Source organism: Scleropages formosus, chromosome 6 (genome assembly GCF_900964775.1).
Source record: "Scleropages formosus chromosome 6, fSclFor1.1, whole genome shotgun sequence".
Taxonomy (NCBI): Eukaryota; Metazoa; Chordata; class Actinopteri; order Osteoglossiformes; family Osteoglossidae; genus Scleropages; species Scleropages formosus.
This window is the reverse complement of record NC_041811.1, coordinates 33394426-33421985: the sequence shown is the minus strand read 5'-3', so window position 1 is coordinate 33421985 and position 27560 is coordinate 33394426. Positions and strand designations below refer to the sequence as shown.

At 46.6% G+C, this 27560-nt stretch overlaps 1 protein-coding gene across 2 annotated transcripts; it reads left to right on the top strand.

Annotated features, from left to right (window-relative positions):
* Positions 1 to 685: 685 nt before the first annotated feature.
* Positions 686 to 26334, top strand: ggt5b (gamma-glutamyltransferase 5b). Of its 2 annotated transcripts, none has more exons than XM_029252752.1 (12): positions 686 to 1038; positions 11090 to 11217; positions 12186 to 12281; positions 12455 to 12650; positions 13059 to 13219; positions 13650 to 13796; positions 14294 to 14424; positions 17800 to 17984; positions 18248 to 18339; positions 18432 to 18544; positions 18795 to 18905; positions 25252 to 26334. In XM_029252752.1, the coding sequence occupies exons 1-12, from the start codon at positions 869 to 871 to the stop codon at positions 25396 to 25398; spliced, it is 1677 nt and encodes a 558-aa protein (XP_029108585.1). In that variant the 5' UTR covers positions 686 to 868; the 3' UTR covers positions 25399 to 26334. The 2 variants fall into 2 exon arrangements, with proteins under 2 accessions (XP_029108585.1, XP_029108586.1); XM_029252753.1 differs by lacking the exon at positions 686 to 1038 and adding an exon at positions 10975 to 11014.
* Positions 26335 to 27560: the final 1226 nt, after the last annotated feature.

Here is a 27560-nt window from a genome sequence, read left to right as displayed (position 1 = left end):
GTCTGCTAAATAGATAAATGTAAATGTAAGTAATAGATAAATTGATAAGAAATGATAATTTAATGAAATTAACAATCCACCCATCCATTTTCGATAACCGCTGCCTTGCCGGGGTCTGGGGTTTGAGTCCCACTTGGGGTGCCTTGCGACAGACCGGCGTCCCGTCCTGGGTGTGTCCCCTCCCCCTCCAGCCAAGCGGACAAGCGGTTTCGGACAGTGTGTGTGCTGATCAGGGTCACGGTGATCCGGAGCTTATCCCGAACGCACTGGACGCAAGGCTGTGGGAGCGGTACATCCTGGGTGGGCCGCCAGTTTTTTAAAAAAAGTTATTTTAAGACTCGGACAACAACATTTATATCGCAGGCTATTTAACTGGAGAAATTCCGGCGAAGGACCTTATCAGGGTTCCACAGCAGGCAGCAGGACTGGCCGCGAACCTTCGGAGTGCAGCTCTAAATAAGTTCTCTTCTTCTTTGAATATAATAATACAGCGTAATCGCCCAGCGGCGGTTACCACGCTTCTAATCATGAGGTACACAGAGTAAACTGTGGTGCGCGGCTGCGTTCGCCATACAGCCCTTTGCTTTGGACCCCCCTGCGACGTGCGGCTCGGGGTGGGGGGATGCACGTGCACAGCAGAGAGAGGCGATACGGAGGCCCCGCCGCACTTATCGATTGCTCTGTGTGTGTGTGTGTGTGTGTGTGTGTGTGTGTGTTGGGGGGGGTGCGGGGGGTGGAGTGCCGCCGCAGTCCGCCTTTTCGTTTCATTTGAGTCGAGTCCGCCGTACCCCGCCAGTCCGTCCGCACTGACTGACGCGCAGCTGCCGCCGCCGCCGCCGCCGCCGCAGGAAGCACCGTCTCGCGAAGCATGGCCAAGTCCAAGTCCCGCGCGGGCTGCTGCCTGTGCCTCGTGCTGCTCGTCGCCGCGGCCCTTGTCATCCTGTGCCTCGCGCTCTTCTTTAAAAACAAATGTGTGGAAGGACAATTCAGAAACGCTGCGGTGGCCGCGGATTCAGAGCGCTGTTCCCAGATCGGCAGGTAATTGGCGCTTTAAGGCGATTGATTTGCTTCGAGTTCTTACAATGCTTATAATAATAATAATAATAATAGTAATAATAATAATAATAATTAATAATAATAATAGCACACAGTTACTTTAGATTACTAAGAACCTTTCATGTAGAGCATGTTTTTGGGCTGGGCGGTGTGCAAATTATATATAAGAAGATTAACAGCTTTGCTAAAACGAACTCAGTGTGGGTGCGCGCGCCCCTCACGAGCTCTCGGTCGATTCCTCGCCGCCGTCTTCAGCTGATCCGTAGGAGCAGTGCGACGGACTGAGAAGCGGCTCTAGAGACATTTCACGTTTTTTAATGCTTCTTACAACGCAAGGTTAGAATTATTTGCAAAGAATGGTTCTTTTACGGGCGCATGGCATTAGGGTAAGTACCTTGTGTAAGGGTACTTAAGCCGACGCTCGAAGAAGTCGAACCTGCAACTTAATCTGGGTCTGAAGCGCTAACCACCACACTCCTGTGGGCTCGAATATGTTTAGTGACGGATGGTTCGGCGGAAGACAGAACGAACTGGACCTGTTCATTCTGAGTTGTGTGGCGGACACCTGGCCCTGACCTTAAATGACCTCTGTTGTCAGACAGACGTACTGCTGGCGAAGTAGTAACTAAGCACCTAAGATTTACGTGCAGTAAGTAGAGACAGGACAGACTGTCGTGTCGTGCTGCAGTGAAAAGTAAGTTCATGGTAAAGTCAGGTCGTTGCATTTAGCCGCGTGCGCGCACGAACAGTTCCAGCTTCGGGCGTTTTTTCGACGTTGTCCTGGTGGCGAGCGCGCGGTTGTGTCGCTGTTGTCATGACGACCTCTCGTCTCGGCCGCTTTTCCTCTGTCCGGCGGCGCTCCTTCGCGCGTTCTCGGCTAAATAATTGTAACTGTAAGTCACTTTGGAGAAAAGTATCAGCTAAATGTGAGAATAGTGATGAGTGAGGATACAGAGTGTCTCACTGCGCTAATTCATACGCAGCACACATAGGTTCTGCTCCTGCTTCAAAATGTGTGCTCAATAATATTATTTTCTGAACCTGTTCATTACCCATTCGATTACACTTGTTCCTTGAGTTATGACCGGTTAAGATGTGGTGGAACTTGATTGTCAGATTCCCTGAAAGTGTGTTGCACCGCAGCAGCCCTGTCCAACTAGGACAGTGACATATTACACATCAAGGGCGAAAACACAAAGAAAGGAACAAAATGAAAAGAATGCATTTGAAATGAACATATAATCTGGGGTCCTTTCCAGGTGGCTCCTCCTTCAGTCTTGCTTTACATTATTTCAGGATAGGCTCCGGTTCACCGCTACCCTGCCCAGGATAAGTGGTTACTGAAATTGGACGGATGGACGGACGGATGGACGGACAATGCCATAGCAATAAACATTAATGCACCTTGTTGCACGGCACCTGTGACACTTGTAACCTTCTTATCCACATTTCTTACTGCACATGGGACTGTAATTTACCTTGTCTGACTGATCCACCAAATTTTCAAGACACAAGCATTTCTATATTTTAAAAACTTCCATATTTTCTTCGCTTTCTGCCAGGGTTGCTCGATTTAAATCACACCGATTTAAATCAGGTTTACAGATTTTTTTTCTGTATATTCATTTTTCTTCAACTCTTGGGAGGTTTATTTGCAACATATGTAGAAGCACTTGAAAACAGCTTTAAGTTCCAGGAAACGCTCAGCACAAAGTACTTAAAAATGAATAAAATTAAGCAATTTGGCGTAACTCAGACAGCTGGTAGCGTAGTGGTTACAGTTACTGCCTCAGAGATCACAGGTTTGGTCCCAACCTCTGGCTGCAGTACCCTTGAGCAAGGTACTTACCCTGAAATTGCTCAAGATAAAAAGAAATTCCTGAGCTTTATGAATGGGTAGATAATTGTAACCTCAACGTTGTAGGCTGGGTTAGGGAAAAGTGGCAGATAAATAAATATTTTTTATGACTTAAATGACAAGGACTCCAGGATAATTCATCCACATTCTTTAATATACAAATCAGCATTAAGGAGCTTATAACACATCAAAAACAGGTGAAAAATTAAATGACATCACCATTGTTCTTTCGGGCACCAACAGTTTTGCTAGACGTTACTTACAGCTCACCCAGCTCTGTGTTCTTGTTTATGGGTCTGGAGAGAAACACAAGTTTTGCCACATTTTCTGTGCCAGACCTGTTCCGTTTGGACTGGACAAGTCCTTATGCGCCGGAGAGACGCTCTACGTCTGCAGAGGATGCGGTTCGGTGACCGCAGCCATGGATTCTGCTTTCATGACATCACATTTACCAGTTAAAATCAAGCAACTTGAGACGTTTTCTGGAAGAAAGCAAATATTTAAGTAACATTGCCGTTAAAATCAACGTTTAGAGTTCCGGAGAATACTGAAGATTAAAAAAGAATTAAAACTCTGATTTAAATGAAAAAAAATCTGATTTAAATTTACAAAAATTGCCAACCCTGCTTTCTGTGCATTAAGATTTTGGATTGAAGTGGGGCAAATGTCAGGGTGCCATATCCAGGACTCTACCCGCTGCACCGCTGCCAATGAACTCCATTTCTTACCTGTCCTACCCTCAACCGTCAGATGATCCGACTCCCTGTTCTGTAGCACTTACCGCTCCAGTCTCGCCCTACATTCCTCCTCTAGGCTCCTGAAAGAGAACTGCAGCTTGTTGCTCCATGAGTTACACCAGACCACCTGCGGAGGTGACCACCTGTCCTGTAAAGGGACTCAACTCTTGACAAAGAGACTCTCCAAACCAGAAGGGGCTGGAGAATTAACGGCAGGGCGTCTTGATGATTATACCCAGGTTCTAAACCTACCTAGAAGTCCTGTCCCGTCCTCTACTGCCGGCCAACCCTCCAACTCCTGTTTAGTTCATTGAATAGCTGCTGAATCCCCGAATGGAATTAGAGGACCTGCAGTACCAAAGTACTGAACCCATTTGTAGTCTTTCCTTTCTTCTGCACCAGACACCTGGACTTTAATGCTTTGAAACTCATCCTACAGCCCAATATGTGGTATTTATCCATACTTGTTTTTTTCCCTTAGGGATGTCAGGTATGGTCATAACTATAATTCTATTCTATTCTATTCTATTCTATTCTATTCTATTCTAGTCTATTTCTTTAAATCAGGTTACCATTTTAGCGGCACGGTGGTGCAGCGGGCAGTGCTGCTACATTACTATGTCCCGGCTGTTCAGGTATAGGTTTGAATTCAGCTCAGTCACCACCGTTACAGAAAGTGGGTGAGATTATTTTTCTGGGAGAGCAGGATTTGGGAAGCTGTATCCACAGGTGTCCGAACCCTGCAAACATATGTTGCTTTTATTGATAGTGATTTAGGGGCGAAAGTGACCTTGAATTTTACGAAAAGGAGGGAGACAAAGAGCTCTCCCGTCCCAGTTAGGCTCATCAGTTTGGAAGTCAGCTTGCGTCTATAATGTAGACCAAAGGTTTTTTAAAAGTGTTTAAGGAATCTGGAGAACCGGCAGCTGTTTAGCCTCAACTCGGTATGGAGGTCGTGACGCCATCGCACTAGACATGCCAACGAGGTCGGTCAACGCACTAGAAATTACTCTTCCTTTAGAACATAGACCCACTTCTGACAAGTTTTTTAAGCGAAACCACAACGAAAGTAGCTCAGTTAGTGCAGTCCCATGTTTTTACTCTGCAGCATTATCTTTAACCCAATACTTTTCTCCAGAAAGACTCATAACACTGATCTGCCTACAGTTACTTACTCATTTATACAGTGGGGTAGTTTTGCTGAAGCCATTTAGGATAAGTACCTTGCTTAAGATTATGAAAGAGGAGTTGAACCAGCAACCTTTGGGTCCAAAAGCAGTGCCAATAACCACTACACTACCAGCTGCTGCTAGGTGGGTTACACCCCAGTTATTGAGATTCGCTCCAAAACTACAGCTGTCTAGTCTTCAAAAATGTAAGGCAGCTCAGAAATGATAAGAACAGTTTATGTTGGTTATTTTTAGCGCTCAAGCGTAATTTTTTTTGGTAGGAAGCTGCCAAAATTGTACTCCTCTCCATCTTTCAAGCATCAGCTGTTTTTTTTTTTTTTTTTTTTAACTGAAAAGATGTTTCCTTGCATTATTAGTTACAGTGGGTTTTGAGGGCACCTGGTAGTGTAGTCATTTGCACTCCTGCCTTTAAAGGTAGCAGATTCAAACCTCAACTGCAATACTGTTGTGAAAAGTACTTATCCTAAATTGCTCCAGTAAATTTACCCGTGTATCTAAAGAGGTAAATAATCGTAATGTTACAGGTTGCTCTGGAGAAAAGCATCAGCTAAATAAAGGTAGTTCCTTATTTGGCTGTTGGTTTCATCAAAAGCAACTTATGGCTTCTGTTATTTATTAAGGCACTTTGCCATCTGTACAGCTGCAGCTCAGCGGGGAGAGTGAAAATATCCGGGTTCGGGGTCAGTCGTGCAATTTGTCAGCGCTATTCTAAGTGTAGAGTCAGAGGCTTCCCCTTGTCGGCCGTTTCCCTTCAGCGCGAGCTACCGCGGTAATGAACCGGTTACTGCGGTTTTTGAACTGTTTCTGACAAAAAGGAAGTTGTGGGTTCATGCAGTTGGGTATTTGGTCAAGGATGTTTGGGTCTCCCAATGGTATGTGGAATTGAGCCAGCGACACACACACACACACACACACACACACACACACACACACACACACACGTGTGTGTGCGTTACATTGCTCTTCTACACAAAAGCATGAAAGATAGTAGGGACTGCAGTGTTGTGTATCTGGGACTGTGAGTTCCTTTGGATGAAGGTGTGAGCTAAATACTGCTGAATAATCGTGGTAAATCGCTTTGGAGGGAAGCATTTTCAAGACGAATAAATGTAAACAAACGTCTCACGCCGCTCAGCTGTGGGGAGGTGCTCGGAATCCAAATTTGATCCCTATAAATGCAAAGAAATGCCTTGTAATCCGAAGGAGGGCTTTCGGAGGAAGCCGCTCGCAAAGTCGAGTTCTTATGCCAAGCAACAGATGTGTATGGGGTGGGTGGTGCAGTGAGTAGCGCTGCTGTTTCGCAGCGTATGGGTGGTGCGAGAGGATGTGGGTTTGATCCCCGCTCAGTCCGTGTGGCGTTTGTATGTTCTCCCCGTGTCTGTGTGGGTTTTCTCTGGGTGCTCTGGTTTCCTCCCACACTCCAAAGATATGCTGTTCAGGTTCATCCATAGTGTGCGTGTTTGTGTTCCACTGATGTATGGATGAGTGACCCAGCGTAAATAGTGTATCTAGCAGTGTAAGTCACCGTGGTGAGTAAGGTGTGTGAACTGATAACACTACATAGAGTTCTTTGGAAGTCACTTTGTAGGGAAACTGTCTGCCAAATGAAGTAATGTAAACCAATTGCTGTGTTTAACATCATCAAAGCTGCTTTCAAGTATGCAGGTATTTTTAATAGTTCTTTTGACATTCTGACAGAAGGTTGAGGTTACATCACCACCAGCACCAGCACCAGCACCAGCACCAGCACCAGCATCTGAGCCCTGCTGGCAGTGCTGTTCTCCTCTCAGTCCAGCATACAATTTGAGCAGCATAACAGCATAATCCACACACACATTTCTCTGATACTTTTCCCCGAGGCAACTAACAATTATTTACCCATTTACACAGCTGGGTAATTCACGGTGAGTACCTTGCTCAAGGGTACTACGGCAGTCGGTGGGATTTGACTGCAGCTCTAACTGCGACATTGTCAGTGCCCACATACTTCACTCGAACCCCTGAGGAGTAATAAGGTGTTTCTGCCACTTCTCTTGTTCCTTATAATTTATTTTGTGGTATTCCCCCCCCCTCCCTTCCGCAGTTTCACTTTAATAATAAGAGAACAATGGCAGTATTATCGGTTGTCTGGTTTCATGCGCAAGGCTCTGCAGCACCTTCACTCGAACCCAGCGCCTGCAGGCAAAGCAGCGAACGCTCCAGCCTTCCTCCTAGAAGTGTGTTTTTTTTTTTTTTCCGCATGCCTTCCTGGTGGCTATACGGGCCTAGAAATGCCTGTCGGTGTCGTTCTGCCAGTTCTCCTGCGGGCTGCCGTTGCCAGAATGTGTCCCGCGGCCAGTAGCGCCGTCGGTTGTCCGCGCTCCCGCCTCCGCTCCACTCTTTACCGTGTTTTCAGGGTGCGAATGAAATCTGCACATGGGCACTTTGGAGGTGTGTGTGTGTGTGTGTGTGTGTGTGTGTGTGTGTGTGTGTGTGCGTACTCGCGTGGGTGTGTGAACACCCTTTCTGGAGGATGCCCCGAGCTGACCTTCAACTGTCATGCTGACATCCTTAGCTACCTCCAGCACTCGGCTGCCAACAAAAATACGGGAAGGTGCAACAACAATGCTCTTTTTTCCTCCTTTTGAGAGCGAAGTGCAAACGGAGCGGCAAGGGACGTTCCCGAGGGCGCAGTCCATATCGTTGACGCGAAAGGTGTTGATGAGGCCCGTCAGCGCGGCAGACTCGACGGTAACGTAAGGGGATCCGTTTCGGCTCCGGAGACGCAAGACACTTCTTTTGAAAAGAAGGAGGTCATGCGGAGGTTCGGGAAAACGTTACAAAAACGCGGTATTCCAGGAATACGTGCGGCGGGTCGCCGGGGAGCGCGACTGAAACATCAGCCTCGCGTTCGGCCTTTGGGATCGGTGACAAACACACATTTGTCTGAGCAAGTTCTCAGCCCTGGCCAAAAAACTATGTAATAAGTTCTTACTTGCCAAACCGAGGTGCCTTCGTGGTGAAGTGTGGCTCGTGTTTGCCGTCGAGACTTCGCTTAAACACCCGGATTCTTCCCGTTTACGTTTGTTCGTTTAGCTTTTCTCCAAAGCAACGTACATCTTGGGGGAAAAGCACACCGAGTTTATTAGATCAACTGCAGGAGAGAGCTGGATGGAGACATATGAAAAATTTTTGCTGATGTCTCTCGGTCAGTTTTTATCCCTCGTGTGGATGAGTAAACTCAGCAAAATCTACATCCTGAAGGAGAAAGTGCAGTGCTGTGGCTTTGGGGGGGGGGGGGGGGGGGGGTGTTTGTCAATGAGCGAGGTGCCCCGAGTTTGCACGTTCTCCTCATGTCTGAGTGGGTTTCCTCTGGGGGTGCTCTGGTTTCCTCCCACAGTCCAAAGACATGCTTTTCAGATTCACCCAGAGTGAGATGTATGGATGAGTGACCCATTGTAAGTAGCAGTGTAAGTCACCTTGGTGAATAAAGTGTGTGGGCTGATAACACTGCATAGAGTTCATTGGAAGTCGCTCTGGAGAAAGTGTCTGTTAAATAAAGCAACGTCAGCGTATCGCTGTGTTTAATCTCATCAGTTGTGGTTTTGGTTTCAAGTGTCCTGGGTTTTTAAAGCAGTGTTTGGCAGTCAGTTGAGGTGCCCCTCCCCCCCACGTCCTCATCATGCAGCTCAAAGTGTGTGTTTGAGGAGAGCAGGTACAAGGGAGCAGGTCCCTCCGGAGGGTTCTGAGTCGTAGGTGTTCTGTGCAAACCATCAGTGCACATGTGTTTTGAATGTGCCCCCCCCCATTTGATTAGTTGGACCCAAAGGTCACAGGTTTCAATCCCACCTCCAGCTGTAGTACCCTTGAGCAAGGTGCTTACCCTAAATTGCTCCAGTAGAATTACCCAGCTGTATAAATGGGTAAATAAGTGTAACCGTAAGATTGTAAGTCGCTTTGGAGAAAAGCGTCAGCTGAATGAATAAATGTAAACGTGTTACTTCCCTTGCTGAGAACCCCACGCGGGCCTCCGCACGATCTCGCGTCTCCAACAGCAACGCCCCTCGGAGGCATGTTGCACCCTGTTCAGGTGTCCCGCGACGCAAAGGGTTGCTCGGGCAAAGGTTTGCCCACCTGAGGGGAAGAGTAAGCGGAGGAAGGTGTGAAATGAAGCTCGCATAAAGCTCCGATGGCGAGCAGCGTTTCGGGGAAGAATGGGCCCACGAGGCGTCCTTTTTGGGCGAATTTCCTGCGCAGCGATAGTCCCGGACCAGACATGTCCGTTGGCACACGGGAAGGTATTGAACAACATACACGTCCTCAGAAATACGATACTCGTGATGCAGGTAGGGGCATGTAGGGCCCATGATCACAGGGACTGGTACTATGAGAAACACATAAGATTACAAAAGTGACCCAGGACGGATACAGGTCACAGCTTTTTTTGTCATAATGACTAACGACCGACTGCACATAACAGCTCAAGTGATGATCTTCAAGGGAAAGATAACAGACGACACGCAGGTAAAAATGGTGTGATGACTTTGAAGGCTCTGGGCTGCTGAAAGTGCTGTACGGTTACTCTTACTGTGTTTTTACCTCACCAGATGCGAATCTGTGAAGAGACAGACAGACAGATTCCATAAGTGAACGAGGAAAACTGTTAAAAAAGCCAGTGATGTCAGGAATGCTGTGATTTTCATTAAATAAGGAAATAATAATAAAAAAATAAAAAAATAATATAAAATAATAAAATAATAATAAAAAAACTTATAGTCAAAGACCAGTGGCTGTAATGTCATAATGAAGTACGTTCATATTTACATACATTTAATGAGTTTTTGGTCTCTTGTCTTTGGTCTTTGCTCTTATAAACCTAGAAAAAACATGAGAATCAGGATCCTGTTTACCTTGATTGCAGTAAATGTCAGTGTCCTTTTACTTGTCCAGCAGAGGCTTTTCTTCAAAGTAAAATACAGTGATTATTAACTAGTATATCGCTGATGCCTTCGTTCAGGGCGCCGTACAGTGCTGGATACACTGTACACTGTCCCACCATCAATATCACACACTCATTCAGTCACACACACACATTTTGAGTAATTTATGATTTAGAGACAATTCAGTGAATTTGGACTGTGGGAGGAAACCAGAGCATGTGGAGGAAAGCCACACAAACACAGGTTGAATGTGCAGACTCCACGTAGACTTGAGTTGTCCCCAGAGGCCAGGTGCGACGGAGCACCAGCGCTACCCTCTGTGCCACCATTTCACGTGAGCGGCGAAGTAAACGGCGAAGCGATTAGTTGTGGTGAAACGCCGTCCCTGGAAGGAGGCATTGAAAGAAAACATCGTTCATGTTTTGCTGTGGGATAATTCGGTCAAATGGGAGCCCCGTACAGGCGAAGGAGTAGAAAACCCAGCTTGTCGGTTATGGAAAAATGTGTAAATTTTTCCCTTGACAAGAAGATCGTCATGTGGAACTTGAGGAGAATTAGAATTAGCATTAGAATCACCTAATTAATAATCAATAATTAGCATTAAAAGAACCTTAAGACAGAAGGAATAATATGTTTGAACAAATTAACTGAGTTACCCTGTGGATGGCATCCCATCTGGTGTAACCCCCCCACACCCCCCACCATCCTTGTGCCCGGGAGAGGCTCCGGTCCACCGCGACCCTGCCCAGCACAAGCAGTCATTGAAGTTGTATTGATCAGGGAGAGCCGGTAGCATAATGGTTAGAGTTACTACCTTTGGTCCCAAAAATTACAGGTTTGACCCACATCTCCATCTGTAGTACCCTTGAGTAAGGTACTTACCTTAAAATTACTCCAGTAAAACTACCGAGCTGTGCACATGGGTGAATAAGAGTGGCCTTTACATTCTAAGTTGCTTTGGAGAGAAGTGTCTGCTGAACAAGTGGATGAATGGAGGCTGACTGAGTGTTCCTGACATCGTCGATTCACCGCGTCCCTCTTGAAGTCCGCAGCGGACGATTTTGGCTTCGAGTCTCATTATTACAGCAGCAGAAGAGTCATTTCATGGAAGAGGAGGCTTCCTGAGCACCAGGGCTCTGGTACTTCCAGTGACCCCAGGATGAGGGTCAAACGCCCTGCGGGATCCCTGTGTCCTCGGTGCCTCAGCAGGAAGTGAAGATACCAGAGCGAAGAGATTTAAAATGATGAAACAATGTAAGAATGATAATAGACGTTATAATAAGAAGGAGAGGACGGATTTGAGCTCGGCCTCTTTTCCCCCCGTTCCAGGGACATCCTGGAGGAAGGAGGCTCGGTAGTGGATGGCGCCATCGCTGCTCTGCTCTGCACCTCCCTGATGAACCCGCAAAGCATGGGCTTGGGCGGGGGGGCCATATTCACCGTGCTGGACAGGATGGGTAAGTGTATGTGTGTGTGTGTGTGTGTGTCTCTCTGCAGTGTCGGCTCATGTTTCTGTTCGCACCGTACCCCCCAGCGGCTTGGCCTCACACTCGGGGTGTGTTTCTTCACAGTTTCTGCTGCTGCACTGATAAGAGAAGCATCTGGACCTTCTCTCTTTCCTCTGTGCCCCGTTTTCTCTCCATGACGCTATATCTTTCCCAACAAGGAATTTTATGAATCACCATTTATAAGTTGGCCATATCAAGCAGAACACCGGGTTACGGGTGTGACCCCGCAACTCCCCCCCCCCCCCCCAACTGTAACTGCTGATTGTTGTATTTCTTTCCCTTTTTTCCGGCACATTTTCCATGGATTCACCCTTACTGTGTTACCGTAATACTTACAGTCATACTATTTATGTACTGTTTCAAATGCATCATTTCCAGTAAATATGGTATATGGAAATATGTATATGTGTGGGTAATGTGTGCATTTTTTTTTTTTTTTTTAACTCTGGGGGTTTTTTCAGAACATACATTTACATTTATGTATTTAGCAGACGCTTTTCTCCGAAGCGACTTCCAATGAACTCAGTGAACAACAATGTAGTGTTGTCAACCCACACACCTTATTCACCGCAGTGACTTACACTGCTAGATACACTACTTACACTGGGTCACTCATCCATGCATCAGTGGAACACACACACTCTCTGTCACTCTCACACTATGGGTGAAATTGAAGAGCACGTCTTTGGAGTGTGGGAGGAAACCAGAGCACCCAAAGACTTCCACTGCTAGATACACTACTTACACTGGGTCACTAATCCATACATCAGTGGAACCCACACAGACACAGGGAGAACATGCAAACTCCACACAGACTGAGCGGGGATCGAGCCCACGTCCTCTCGCACCACCCAGGCCAGGTGGTCGTTTCTCCATGTCAACGAGTGTTTGCAGGGTGTCCCTGATTTTGTTTCCAGGTAATGTGACGATCATCACTTCCAGGGAAACGGTGCCAAAACATTTCCAGAAAGACCTGCTGAAGAACTGCTCTCAAAGCAACTTCTTCTATACAGGTGTGGATGCAATTTCAGACTTTGATTTAAATTGGAATTTTAGTGATGGAAATAGAAATATAAAAATATATTAAAAATGTAATGTGATCCCCAGCTGAATGAAGAATAATATATGATATATAAATCAGAAGTGTCTGTCGTGTCATTCTTTGTGACCCACTGTTATCCCCCAGACGCTGCATGGATTGGCGTCCCCGGGGAGATCCGCGGATACGAGCTGGCGCACCGCCTCTATGGGAAGCTGCCATGGGCAAAACTGTTTGAGGCCACCATCAGGCTGGCACGAGACGGCTTCCCTGTGCCCCTCTACCTTGGAAACTTTCTCTCGCACCCGTTCTTAAAACGTAAAATTGAGAAATCATCCCTCTGGTACGACACCGACTCACGCGAAAATGTCACCCCACTATTGAGCTTTAATCAGGCGAATGAATAAACAAAGGGACAGCTGGTGGTGGTTAATGCTGCTGCCTTTGGATCCAAAGGTCACAGGTTTGAATCCCACCTGCATTTACTTTTACGCATTTGCCTGATGCTTTTCTCCAAAGCGTCTTACAGCGTTTATCTGCTTCCAGTTATTTACCCATTTATACAGGTGTGTACTTTTACTGGAACAATTCAGTGTAAGTACCTTGCTCAACGGGTACTACAGCTGGAGGCGGGATTCGAACCTCCTGATTTTTGGATTCAGCTGATACTGACCTTTAACCTTTCACCTTTGGAGTTGCAGAGCGTGCCTGTAGTACGTTGGTCGGTTAATTTAAAGAAATTCTCTTGCAGTGATGTGTTCTGCAATAAGAACAGAACGGTGCTCCAGGCTGGAGAGATGCTGAGGCTGCCTGCGCTGGCGAACACCTTGAGCACCATCGCAGAACAGGGTGCCGACGCTTTCTACACGGGTCAGATCGCCAGTGATTTAATCCACGATGTGACGGCCGCAGGTGAACTTTTTTTCTGCCTCATATTTAGATGCGTTTTTTTAAGAAATATTTGCACTACACACACACACATTATCTGTAACCACTTGTCCCATACGGGGTTGCGGGGAGCCGGAGCCTAACCCGGCAACACAGGGCATAAGGCTGGAGGGGAAGGGGACACACCCAGGACGGGAAGCCAGTCTATTGCAAGGCACCCTAAGCGGGACTCGAACCGCAGACCCACCAGAGAGCAGGACCCCGTCAAACCCACTGCGCCACTGCGCCACCACATCCCCCTCTTATTTGCACTATGCTAATTAAATAAATGAAATAATACAGGGTTTCCCAGCTTTGAATCCTGAAAATTTATATTTGTGAAACAATCGTTTCTTTGGCTTGAATTAGCTGAAGCTTTGTTCTAGATAACGAGATTTTTTCCTTTTGGCTTCAGGTGGAACGTTAAGCCTGGAGGATCTGCGATCCTTTAAAGCAGAGGTGATGAATCCATGGACACTTCCACTAGGAGATCATGTGTTGTACCTTCCGCCACCACCAGCAGGTGGCGCTATACTGGGCTTCGTCCTCAATGTCATGAAAGGTTTGTCAGTTCCTGCTCTCATTTTCTGTCAAAATGCAAAAAATGAGAAATGCTATTATTATTATTACTACACAATGTAACAAAAATTGTATTATGTAGTTTTTTTTTTGCATTTTGTTCGATTAATCGTTTGGCGTTAGTTTGTACTATATGTCAGTTTTTAGAAAAATATTCCACATTCTTGAATGTAGCAGATTTTGGCAGTTTTTCCAAGCACCAAATATTCCAATACTTTTTAGGATCTGATGCTTTCTAGAATGTTTTTGGTACGTTCTAGAAGGTTCCGGGGCCTTCTAGAATCTTCCAATGGCTATCAAGTACCAAACTAAAACTGACCTATCAGAAGATCTCGTGGTGTTTTTGGTAATCAGTCAACTTCAGCTAATTGTAATCGACACAAAAATGGACATAACTATGGACATTGAGAAATTCTGTCGCGTTGTATTTTGTCCGCAGCTTGTCTTTGCAATGGTGGCACTTTTTTACTGTGCCCTCAGGGTACAAGCTGAATCCTTCCTCCGTCGAGGGAGCTCAGAAGACGCTGACCTACCACCGCTATGTGGAAGTGTCCAAATTTGCGAACGGGCAGAGGAAGATGATCTGTGACCCCAGTTTCATCTCTGGAAAGGTGGATCTTGTTGAGATGCATAGATCAGAAAGACAGAGCATAGTTCCTGCAGACAAGCAACACTGAAACAGTCCAAGGGCTACTTTGCCTACAGATGTTCTCAGCTTATATTTACATGTGTTCATTTATCAGACGCTTTTCTCCAAAGCGACGTACATCTCATAGAAAATACAATGTGTTCATTACATTAGCAGGAAGAGACACCTGGATGCAGACGTGTGATTAAGTGCAGTTTGTTTCCATCATATGAACCAATGTTCATCACACGAGTAGCTCCATAAAACTTTATCCGAATATCGATGATTCCTGATCGCTTTCCTAGTAATGTACAATGCAATGGGGCTACAGCCGCCTAACCCAGCAACAGAGCACAAGGTCGGGGGGGGGGGGGGGGGGGGGACACACACCCTGGACGGGACACCGATCTGCCGCAAGGCACCCCAAGCAGGCTCAAACCCCATATGCGCCACACAGCGGACACTGGCCAAACCCAACTCGCCCCCCACTACCTAGTAATTTTATTTGTTTTTGAAATATATATATATAAACTCTTAGGTTACATTACAGGAGTAGCTGCGAGAAGGTCTATCTGTTGTTTAACAGGTATGATCGTAAAGTTATGGTGCATAAACTTTTACACCTTGTATGATCTTAAGAGATGACGGACGAAGTGAGTCTGGAAGAGGTGAGTTTTAAGACCCTTTTTAAATGTGGGCAGAGATTCAGCAGCCTTCCAGAAGATTCCTTGCAGAACATTACACACGGCTCTGTTACAGCAAATGTTTTGCAAGTGTTTGGAAGGTTCGCCATGGAGATGCACCTTCGAAACGTGTGAAAGTGGATGAAACTCTAAAAGCGACGATCTCAGCTGAGGACGTGGAAGAGCATCGGGGCGAAAGAAACCCCGACATTAGTGATATTGTACAAAAGCTTCGCTCGACGTGTTCGCGTGCAGTACCACCATGGTGTGATACCGCTGTGATACCGTTGTTATGGCGCCCGGCAGTCTCTGAACTTGTTGACTCCGTCGTGCGTGCCCTTCGTTGCTTGCGCAGCAAGTGGCCTTCCGATGACCTTCTTTAGTTGCTTATTGCTGAGGATGACTTCCGTCTGTCTGCTTCCAGACTTGGCCTCGGCTGCGACTCCTGTTCTCTAAACCCGATCATGTGTTACTGCAGAGGAAGAGTCACGAGGAGGTCATCATTTCAGCATGCAAACAAACAAACTTCCGCTCCCTCCAAATTGGCCCTTGTCCTGTTAGACACATTACTCATTGGTCACGGGGGTTGTTGGCTGCCATCGCCGAACGGGCGACTGGGGGCTCCAGCTGACTGCTGACTCGCGCCACCGGACCTTGGCTTTATTATTAGCTTCATAACTACAATTCCCAGAATCCTCCTTGGCAAGGCTTCCAAAAAGCTTCAGAAGCTTGATGAGTTTCCCATAATAAGGCTCCCCGGCCAGTGGGTGAGCAGCTCACATTGAGGGGGCCGCATGCGGTAGCAGCGAAGTACAAGTACACCTGGGCTTAACCCCGTACCGCACTGTTTATGAATGCTCACAGCATCTTACCTTATATTTACTCATTTAGTCGATGCTTTTCACCAAAGCGACTTATAATGTTATGGTTTTTACAATTTTTTACCCATCTATTCAGCTGGGTAGCTTTAGCTGCTACGCTACCGACTATCTTATATGTCATGTATCCCATTGGAAGAGACATGATGACGTCAGCTGTTAAAATGAGTTATAACGCAACGCAAGACAGTTTTCCTTCATTAACTGCTCTATTGTGCTCTATGTTAACTGCTGTGAACAGCTGGTAGAGCAGTGGCTGGTGCTGTTGCCTTTAAACACAAAGGTTGTAGGTTCAAGCCTCACCTCCAGCTGTAGTACCCTTGAGTCAGGTGCTTACCCTCAATTATCCTGCTGTACAAAATGGTAAGTAATTTTAAGTGCCTTTAGAGAAAAGTGTCAACTGAATGTAAAGAGGGTAGTTTTACTAGAGTGATTTTAGGGTAAGTACCTTGCTCAAGGTTACTACAGCCACAAGTGGCAACTGAACCTGTAACCTTTTGGCCCAAAGGCAGTAGCTTTGACTGCTCTGCTCCCAACTATCTTATATATTGTATATCCCATTGAAAGAGACACAATGACATCAGCTGTTGAAATGAGTTAATAACCCAACACAACAAGGCAGTTTCCCTTCGTTAACTGCTGTGTAACACTGGATGCCTGTTCACCTGCACTTGTCCAACCCTTCCGTAGCCGTTATGTGCCGCACACTTAAAAGCGCACGGGTTTCTTTCTTCCAGGTGCACCAATCTGCAGCCGACACTTTTCTCCACAACAGCTTACAGTGTTAAGCCATTTACAGTTATTTACCTACTTATACAGCTGGGTAAATTTTACTGGAGTAGTTCAGGGGAAATACTGTACCTTGGTCACAGGTACTACAGCTGGAGGTGGGACATTCAAACCTGCAACCTTTGGGTCCAAGGGCAGCTGCTCTAACCACTAACCTCTAACACAACTTCTGTTTCAGGTGAACTGGCGACTCTAAGTTGCCCTTAGTGTCTGAATGTGTGTACGTGTGTGTTATGTTGCTGTACCGCTGACAGTACATGTAAAGCCCAAAAACATGTCATTGTTTGACAGCTGTGGGGGGTGTGATGGTGCAGTGGGTTGGACCGGGTCCTACTCTCCAGTGGGTCTGGGGTTCGAGTCCCGCTTGGGGTGCCTTATGACGGACTGGCGTCCCATCCTGGGTGTGTCCCCTCCCCCTCCGGCCTTACGCCCTGTGTTACCGGGTAGGCTCCGGTTCCCCGTGACCCTGTATGGGACAAGCGGTTCAGAAAGTGTGTGTGTGTGTCTAACAGCTGCAGGTTTGATCCCCAACCTTGAGCAAGTTGCTTACTTTAAAATTACCCACCAGTGTAAATGGGTAAATAATTGTAGGCTTATAAGTGCGACCTTAACATTGTGAGATTCTTTGGAGAGAAGTGTCAGCAAAATAAATAAATGTGTGTAACCATGTCAATTTAATTGGATATAGGCTTATGTGAAAATTAATAAAACATATAACATGTTGAAAATCACCAAAACACCCATATGAATAACCTCCCCCGTTCACATGGGTTTCCACTCTTCAGGGCAACTGGTGACAATGAATGGTATGCTGTGTGTGTGTGTTTGTGTTTCTGTAGCTACCCTGTGATGGACTGGCATCCTGTCCAGGGTGTACCCAGTGATTCCAGGATAGGGTTCGGACTGCCATGATCCTGACCGGAATGGTGTTTACGGAAATGAGTGACTGAGAATTTCTCTTCTTTGCCCTCAACTCTAACAGCAGTTTTTTTTTTTTTAAATCTGAAGAATCCTAATTGGTTGATCAAAGAGGAGTTTGCAGAGCGTATCAGGAAGATGATCAGCGACAGGGCAACCCACAGCCCTGAGTTCTACAATGCCACTCCATCCATGGACCGCCTTGGCACCACCCACGTGTCGGTGGTGGCTGCCGATGGCAGTGCTGTGTCAGTCACCAGCACCATCAACCACATGTGAGAACGTGACACGTAGTCCCACGGCACTCCTGCTCCCCCTTGACCTCCTTGCTTTTTGGAGACGTACATTCAAGTCCGGCTTACAGTAGCTGTAGAACCCGGCGCCAGCTTTACAATATCATAACTAAATGAAGCTCTCTCAATGAGTGTTGAACACACATGAACCTTCATCTTCCATGTCTTCCAGCTGTCAAGCGGCCATATACCATTTACAAAGTCCATGACACTTGTTAGCTCCTAATGGATATTGTCTCCCACAGCTTTGGGTCCATGGTGTACTCTCACAAGACCGGAGTCATCCTCAATAATGAGCTGGCAGATTTTTGTGGGTACCAAAACCGCCTTTCTGCAGGTACTGTGCCTTTGCGTCTCATGTTGTTCTCAGGACAATTTTCTTCCCCCTGGCTGTGAGGCTTTCATTTTTTCTTTTTTTTTTTTCCTTAGGGGAACAGCCTCCTTCCTCCATGGCCCCAGCGATAGTCTACTCAAAGTCCAAGAAGAAGACCCTCGCGATTGGGGGAGCAGGGGGCACCATGATTACAGCGGCGATGGCCCAGGTATGTGTGAGTGCTGATAGCGGAAGATGCAAATGCTGGAAACCATGGCAACCATGACGCTGCCCAAGCTCCTGGTGTTCACTTGCTCTTGAATTTCCGACGTCGTGCTCTTGGTCACCGGCTAATTCTTCCGCAAGAAGATGGTGTCTCCACACCCACCAGCAGCACAGCTGAACACGTAATGCGTCTGAGCCCTACGCTTGTGCGAAATACCAGACGCAATGGCCAGCGTTTGTGCTCTGCTTCTCAGACCCTGATGAACCACTTGTGGTTTGGGAAGAACCTGACCGATGCCATCGGTGCCCCTGTGATCTTCGTGGATGCCAACAACACTGTGAACCCTGAGAAACACTTCGACAAGGTTAAGTCACACTATTTTTACAACTGCTAAGCAAAATGTTATACACACACACACACACACACACACACACACACACACACACACACACACACACACACACTGTAATGATGATGTATCATGGTGGAGACTAAGGGGTTGCTCCGCCCCCTCGATGCTGGCTCCCGGGCGCGCAGGCTGATATACTTGGCCGTGTACACCTTTTGTGCCTCGCACGTTTTGGAGATTGCTTTAATGTTGCTTATTTTATTGTAAGGACAGCTGTGTGAAATATGTTATCCATAGTTGCCCACAAGATATTAAAAAGAAGAGCGTCCTTTTGTCCGTGTCCATCTGGATTTATATAATTTTACGCCTTTCTGGAATCCACGTGAGGATCTGGGGTAACTCATTAGCTTAGCCGGATCGTTACAAATGGCGCCCGAACTGTGAATGAATACCCTTAGAAGGAAAGGTTTGGACACTGGACAGTGAGTATATTTGGAGTATCTCTTTGGTGGATGACGAAGGAAGCAGGCGAACTATTTTTGGAATTCGACTTTTTATTTCCTTGCCTCGCGCACGTTGGCTAGCGGATTTACGATATTTCATTCACTCGTGCACGGTGTGGCAACCTAAAACTCCAGTTGGCCAGACCGTGGGACATTTTTCCTCGTCTTTTTCCCATTTCCTGCGGAGTTCTACGCGCCGTGAAAGAGAGGAGAGGGAAATTGAAAAGAAAAAAAAAAAAGGGGGGTTAAAGGTTAATTGTATGTGAGTGTGTAATATATGTTAATAGTTAATAGCTAAATAATGAAAACTGACCAGTGCTGAGTTTAAGAGTAATTCATCATGTAAGGTTATTTGATGATATTATTTTCTTATGTATTGTAATACACTGAGTGTCTTCCTATTGCACATGTGCTGTTTTAACCTGCTTTAGGATAATTTTTTTTTCCAGTTATTCATGGTCACGTTTCTGTTTTGATTCTCTCAGTACATTTACAATGGCTAGACGTATTGTTGCATTTGTGGATGACGATGGTGAAGGTGATGGTGTTCCACTTGGGCTGTTGGGTGATGATTCGGTCACAATTCAGCATCTTGCTGCTCAGGTAAAAAAGTTACAGCAACAAGTAGATATGCTGACATCTGCATTTAGTATGTCTGTTGACTTGCAACACAGCTTGCTACAGCAGTTGGAGATCCAGACCTCTTCACACTCACAGGGACCAGACACACATGCCCATCCTATGTTTACCTCCACCCCTGCTACACGCACACTCACAAAGCGCAATAGTCGAGATGCCGAGGATTCTCAACATTCGCATGGACAGGATGCTGGTGCCCATCCTGGGCACACTTCTCTCACTGCGGCACACACTCTCTCCGAATGCACAGCCCGGTCATGTCCGCACCCCCCGCTGGTTAGTTCTGCTCACCTTTCTGGCCTTGTGCCACCCAAGTTTGATGGGGGTGATTCTATTGACCCAGAGGATTGGCTTCAGTCTGTTTCGTTGTACAAAACAGCGGTTGGCTTACCTGATACTCGGTTTTTTCTAGAGTTGACGAGGCTGTTTGAGAGGGAGCCTCGGAAGTGGTACTCTGCCATGCAGCCCCACCTACTGTCGTGGGAACATTTCTCAGATCTCTTTCGTCAAGCATTCTTACCAACAGACAATGAAGAGAAGATCTGGAGAGGGATTTTAGACAGTGTTCAGGCTTCTGATGAATCACTTCCCACCTTTGTCGCTCACCTGGTGACTGAGTTCAAACGACTGAGGCAACCACCATCTGAGCAAGAACAGATCGAGGTGATTTGCCGGCATGTCTCAGACCAGTATAGACTGGCCCTCCATGCGGCCGCACCCACAACTTTAACTGAGCTGCTCCTGACTGCCCATGAGCTACACGCTGCCTTGGGGCCTATCTCCCCTAACAGGACTGCCACTTCTGCTCAGCTGACCCAGCGACCAAACTTGCACTGCTACAAATGTTTTACCCCCGGGGTCACCACGCGTAACTGTGGGACCTGTAGGAAAACTAGGCAGAGTGGAAACACAGAACCTGGTGGGGGGGCAGCTGCGAGTCCTCAGGCAGATCAAGAGAACCCAAACGCTCCACAAGACACTAGGGGTGACCCGGGTGCTCGACCGCGTAGGTTTCAGCGGCCCCGGGGTGGAAACCAGAACCTGGAACCGGGGCCCAGCGTACAGAGCACAGGGGGTTCTCACTCCGTTAATTTGGTGCAGGACAGCCCACGGAAGTCTAAGAACTCCCCTTTGTCGTCAGTGGTAATGGTTAACCAAGTTTTTCTGAAGGCGACATTGGATACGGGTGCGTCCATTTCAGCAGTCCATCCATCCACTCTCCTTAGATGTGGAATAAATGAGGATATTGTTCTCCCTTGGACTTTCTCCCCACTTGAGTTGGCTGACTCAAAACAGTGCACTCCTTCGGGTGTTGTGTGGCTGCCCGTGAGCTTGTTGGGTCACTTGTTCACACATCGCTTTGCTGTGATTCCAGACCTGTCTTGCCCCATTCTTTTGGGTACTGATTTCATGATCCAGGCAGATGTTCATATTCATCCGGCCACAGGTAATGTTAGGTTGGGAGACAATGCAAACTACGCACCAGACCTAGGCCTGTTGGAGGGGGAGTTTGGGGACTTGGAAGGTCATGTAGCTTGCCTGACTTTTAAGGATACCAAAGTTGATTTTATCCCAGTGTTGGATCAGGCAGCTTTACTTCCGGCAGACAAGGAAAGGCTGGCAAGCCTGTTGCGAGACTTTGAATATCTTTTCAGTGGAAAGCTGGGGAAGACCTCATTAGTTGCACATATAATCGACACAGGAACTGCGAAACCAGTGTGCCTTCCTCCCTATCGTGCCTCACCCGCTAAAAGAAAGATTATCGAAGAGCAGATTTCTAAAATGTTGGAGGATGCCCATTTCACGTGGTCTCCTGAGTGCCAGCAGTCTTTTGATCACCTGAAGCAGCGGCTGACTAGGGCACCAGTACTTGTTTTACCTAATTTTGGGAAGCCTTTTACAGTTCATACGGATGCTTGCGATGTTGGCCTCGGGGCCGCATTGACCCAGACTGGGGAAGATGGCTTGGAAAGGGCTGTCGCATTTGCAAGCCGCACACTTCACAAGTCAGAGCGCCTATATTCCACTTCTGAGAAAGAGTGCCTTGGGGTGATTTGGGCTCTCGAACACTTTCGTCCATATGTTGAGGGCTCCTATGTAACAGTTGTTACGGATCACAACAGCTTGAGGTGGCTGATGTCAAGGCCCTCCCCCTCAGGGCGATTAGCTAGATGGTGCCTACGACTACAAGACTTTGACTTTGAAGTGGTCCACAGACCAGGCTCTGCAAATTTGGTTCCAGATGCCCTTTCGCGGAACCCTGCCTGTGATCCTACCGAGCCCGTAGACCTGTTGCCATCATACGCCACTATTGGCTCTTTGAACCTCAGACGTCAACCACTGTTAATATTGGAGGACAAGCAACAGCTTAAGTCGCTCCAGCAGGGCGACCAGGTAATCGCATCGCTGTTCACGGAACTGGAGAGCGGATCCTGTGTGGACTCAACAGATTTTTGCATTCAGGACGGTTTGGTTTACTTCATGGACAAGAGGGCTTCCTGCCGGCTTCATCCTCTTAAGGCCCTGCGTTTCTATGTGCCGGGACTCCTCCGTGGTACTTTACTGAGATATTTTCATGACCACCCGATGGGGGGCCACCTAGGCATTACCAAAACCCTTGGGCGCTTACAGAGACGAGTTTATTGGCCAGGTATGAGGGGTGATGTCAAGAGGTATGTCCAGTCCTGCGTGACCTGCCAGTTGTCCAAGCCAGCCAATCAGAAGCCTGGGGGCTATCTGAAACCAGTAGTCGCTACATATCCATGGGAGTTTGCTGGTGTTGATTTCATGGGTCCCCTCCCCAGATCCGGCCGTGGGAATGAATATATTTTAGTTTTCATTGACTATTTCACCAAGTGGGTGGAGATCTGTCCAGTTCGAGAGGCTACAGCGGCGACTGCGGCCCGCAAGTTTGTCTCTGAGGTGTTTGCGAGACATGGCGCTCCTGCGCACCTGGTCTCTGACAGAGGTGTTCAGTTTGTGAGTGACTTCTTTGAGGAGGTTGTTGCTGCCATGGGCTCAGACCACAGGCTGACTACAGCCTACCACCCCCAGTCTAACCAGACGGAACGAGTGAACCGTACTATTAAGACTGCAATCCGTGCTTATGTGGGGCGAAAACACAGAGACTGGGACCTCCACTTGCCGCTGATATCCTTTGCGTTGAGAACAGCTCCACACCAGAGTACGGGAGATACCCCAGCTTTTCTTTTGTATGGCAGAGACCTCAATACACCCCTTGATTTGTGGTTGTCACCAAGCCCTCAATACATGGCTGATTCTGTAGCGGACTACAAGGTGGAGCTCACTTCCGCCCTGAGAGAGGCGTATGATCATGTGAGGGAGTCCCTAGCGAAGAGCCAGTCCACACAGAAAAAACATTATGATAAGAATCGGCGTGCCGTCTCGTTCCAGGTCGGTGACTTGGTTAAACTGAAAGCCCATCCTCGGTCGGATGCCTCGGCGGGTTTCTCGGCCAAGCTTGCCCCAGTCTATAAAGGCCCATACAGGATTACCAAAGTTTTGTCTGAGCTGAATTACAAGTTGTCCAGGGTGGCGGATGCAGCTGATGGTGGTGTTCACCATGTTTCTAATTTACTTCCATTTTTTACTTGGGATGACAAGGAGGACCTGGAGTGTTTGCCCCAGCAGTTGGCTGAGACCAATTTGCAGGAGCAAGAGGCCTGTGTCCCTGATGAGCAGGACGTATTTGGCTTTGATACCCTGTTTACGGAGCCGGACGTCCATGACCAGTTGGCGGCTGCTCCGACTGTGGGGACACAGCCTCCCTCAGTTAATAGTCCTGTGGTCACGCCCCCTGTAAACTTTTCCTCACCCCGCGCTGACGCTCACCTCCAGCACCCACAACTTGTGCACATGCACACACATCCGTATTTTCTTCGCAGTGGATGTGCTGGTGATTCCTGCCTCACATACGCACAGCCCTTTCATGCGGAAACACGCTCATTCTCGCAACACCCTACTCATCCCACACAACCTGCCCACACGGCACACCCATACTTCCTCCGTCCTAGGCGCACACCAAGGGTTACCAGTGGGTGGGATGTCAACAGATGGACAAACCCTTATTTTGCTTTACAATTTGGGTTTTGACATGTTTTATGATGTTCTGTTTGTTATTTTGGGGTCTTATTGTATTTTGTGTGCGAAAGAAAATGTTTTTCTTTGGCTGGTCTGGAGACTAGCGGGTATTGAAATGTTTGAAGGGGTTATGGCTGCAATGTGCACCACTTGTTCTTGAGATACTGTTCAGACCTGTGTGTTTTAAGCCTTTATTGTAATATCTTCTGTTTCAGTTTCTGCTTTAACAGTGTGAAGTTTGTGGAAAGAAGAGGAAAAAAAAAAAAAAAGAATAATTTAAAGGATGCTGTTCTGGCTGTGTAATGTTGGGCTATGGTATTATGCTGGGCAACTGTCTTTACTTTCTTTTATGTGCCACTGTTTGTCTCTGTTATGCAGTGATGTGCTACAGTGAAGGGGTAGATGTTTTATTTCTATTGTGGTCTGAGGACAGCCCTTGATCTAAGTGGGGGGGATATGTAATGATGACGTATCATGGTGGAGACTAAGGGGTTGCTCCGCCCCCTCGATGCTGGCTCCCGGGCGCGCAGGCTGATATACTTGGCCGTGTACACCTTTTGTGCCTCGCACGTTTTGGAGATTGCTTTAATGTTGCTTATTTTATTGTAAGGACAGCTGTGTGAAATATGTTATCCATAGTTGCCCACAAGATATTAAAAAGAAGAGCGTCCTTTTGTCCGTGTCCATCTGGATTTATATAATTTTACGCCTTTCTGGAATCCACGTGAGGATCTGGGCTAACTCATTAGCTTAGCCGGATCGTTACAACACACACTGTTTGAAACCACTTATCCTGAGCGGGGTTGCAGCAACCCGGAGCCTAACCCGGCAACACAGGGCGCAAGGCTGGAGGGGGAGGGGACACACCCAGGACGGGACGCCAGTCTGTCGCAAGGTACCCTAAGTGGGACTCGAACCCTAGACCCAGCAAAATGTTAATAGTAAATGAAATAAATTACAAACATCCATAAGGTCGTGTCTTCTTAAACCCTGATGGGCATTTCACTAAAAAACTGACCTTCCCGGTTTCCGTTTGAGCTTCTTCGGTATGGTTATGTATTTGACTTTGATAAAATAAATGTTGCCGAGTGGCTCTGACTGATTCTCTGTTTCTCCAGACTGTGATCGACGGGCTCACGCGTCTCGGACACACTGTGGGGCAGTGGCCTTTCTTCCTCAATGTGGTCAATGCCGCGGCCAAGGAAGGCACCTGCATCAGCGCCGTGTCCGATGCCAGGAAGTTGGGCAGAGCTGCGGGATTCTGAGCCTCTTGTGGAAAACGTGGCCAGAGGCATCGACGCCCTCGGTGACTGCAGGTCCACTGCTGTGGTTCATTTAAAGAGATTGCAGAAGACTCGACTGACCAAGGGGTCTCTGGAACGCAGATTTGAGACCTGGGTCCATGTGTGCTGCTTTGCCTTGTCCAATCTGCCTTAATGGAGCTGAGCCGGAGCCTGAATACATCACGTAAAAAAATCCCTCAATGTGAAAAGACTCCAAGCAAACATTTCACGGAATATTTTCAGGATCGCATAGACAGGCGAGACTCCCGGTGAGAATGAAACGAGATCCTGGCGTGCAACGACTTTACTTGTAAAGCAGAACAAAAACCAAAACGATAATTTGAATGATTATCCGTGTTCTGTTGAAGTAATGACTCTTAATACTGAAATTGGAAATTTTTGCTTTTTGAAAGCAGTCTTTGGCAAGAAAAGCAAGAAAAGGACTTGCCGTTTGGCAACACCCCTCACCTCCTTAAAGGTGGCTGTTTGAAGATTTTTCAAATTGACAAAGCAGTTTATAATTTGTCTCTAAAGTCATATTGTAGCGTACTGTGTTACATTAATGTCAGGACTCGTCTCTTTGCGTGTCGTCTGTGCACTGCTATTGGTTTTGTTCTCTGTTGTCCACATTTTAATGTGTATGTTTGTGTTTTGGAAGCTTTATAGGAATTATTAAGGCAACCAAAGCCCATCCTGACCATCCTACATCTGTTTTCTCTGTGAACTGTTTAAGCAATGTAAACCTGTTTATACTGAGCCCATATTTTCCTTCTGCGCTCATATCCTGGTGAAGATGTTCATTTTACAGAAATCAAAAATAAATTCATAACTTTTTCTTAATTTACTGGAGAACTCTTCACCACAGTAGATGGCAGTTTCTTCTTACCGCAGAGCGCATCCCTTCCACAGTGTATACTTTTTCTCTCATGTGTATTAAATAAGAGTATCTTGTTTAATAAACGGTCTTCTTCTTTATTATTATTACTAATACAGGTGGCAGTAATACAAGTTACGAGCATTAAGTATAAGAGACCCTTTGCTGGGCATCTCAAACTTGATTGTTCCTGAAAATCCATCGTTAATGCTGGGCATTGGACACCTGTTTTCATTATTTCTTGTGAAAAACTTTATAATACTCAACACAAGTTCTCTTTAAAACCACCCACACATTTGCACACAGTAATTTACATTTACATTTATTTATTTATCAGACGCTTTTCTCCAAAGCGACTTCCAGTGAACTCTGTGTAGTGTTATCAGCCCACACACCTTATTCACCGCGGTGACTTACACTGCTAGATACACTACTTACACTGGGTCACTCATCCATACATCAGTGGAACACACTCTCTCTGTCACTCACACACGATGGGGGAACCTGAACAGCTCGTCTTTGGACTGTAGGAGGAAACCAGAGCACCCGGAGGAAGCCCACGCAGACATGGGGAGAACATGCAAACTTCACACAGTAATAAGTGTATTATAAATAATGTGTTTCTTAAACGCTCACTCGCTGTCAGTAAGGGCTGGTGGGCAGCAAAGCCGTTGCTGACTTAACTGGGAAAATCATCTGTTCCGTTTATTATCCAAACAGAAATGACCACATCTGTATTGAGAAGAAACTAATCTTTCCCTAGCTGCGATTGATTTAACACAATACATTTATGTTTCAGTATTGTCATCATGTTGCACAAACTATCATTATATACATACTGTGCAATAGCTTTTTATATAGTAGACAGTATAGAATAAATTTACTTTGAAATTTTTGTATAGTGTAATACTAAGCAACACAACATTTGACCACATAACTTTTTACAATTCCCCATGTATAAAACTCACCAAATGAAAATCTCCAACTTCTTCCTTTTCTTGTTGTTATCTCAGCAAGAATTATTTTGTGCCATTGTTTCCTTAGCTGCTCCCCGCCAACAGGTTTTACCCTAATTTCTCATAGTGCCAAACATATTAAACAATGTTCTATTGAATTGTTCTACTGGGTTTCCTCTAAGAGGACAGGGGTTGGTTCACATTTTGTGATTTCCTTTCAGCTAAGGAACTCTTTAATGACTCGAGACTCAAAGTCTGGCCCTCGATTGCCATGAAGTTTCTTTTCTGTGCCAAAACAAACAAGGAAATAGTTC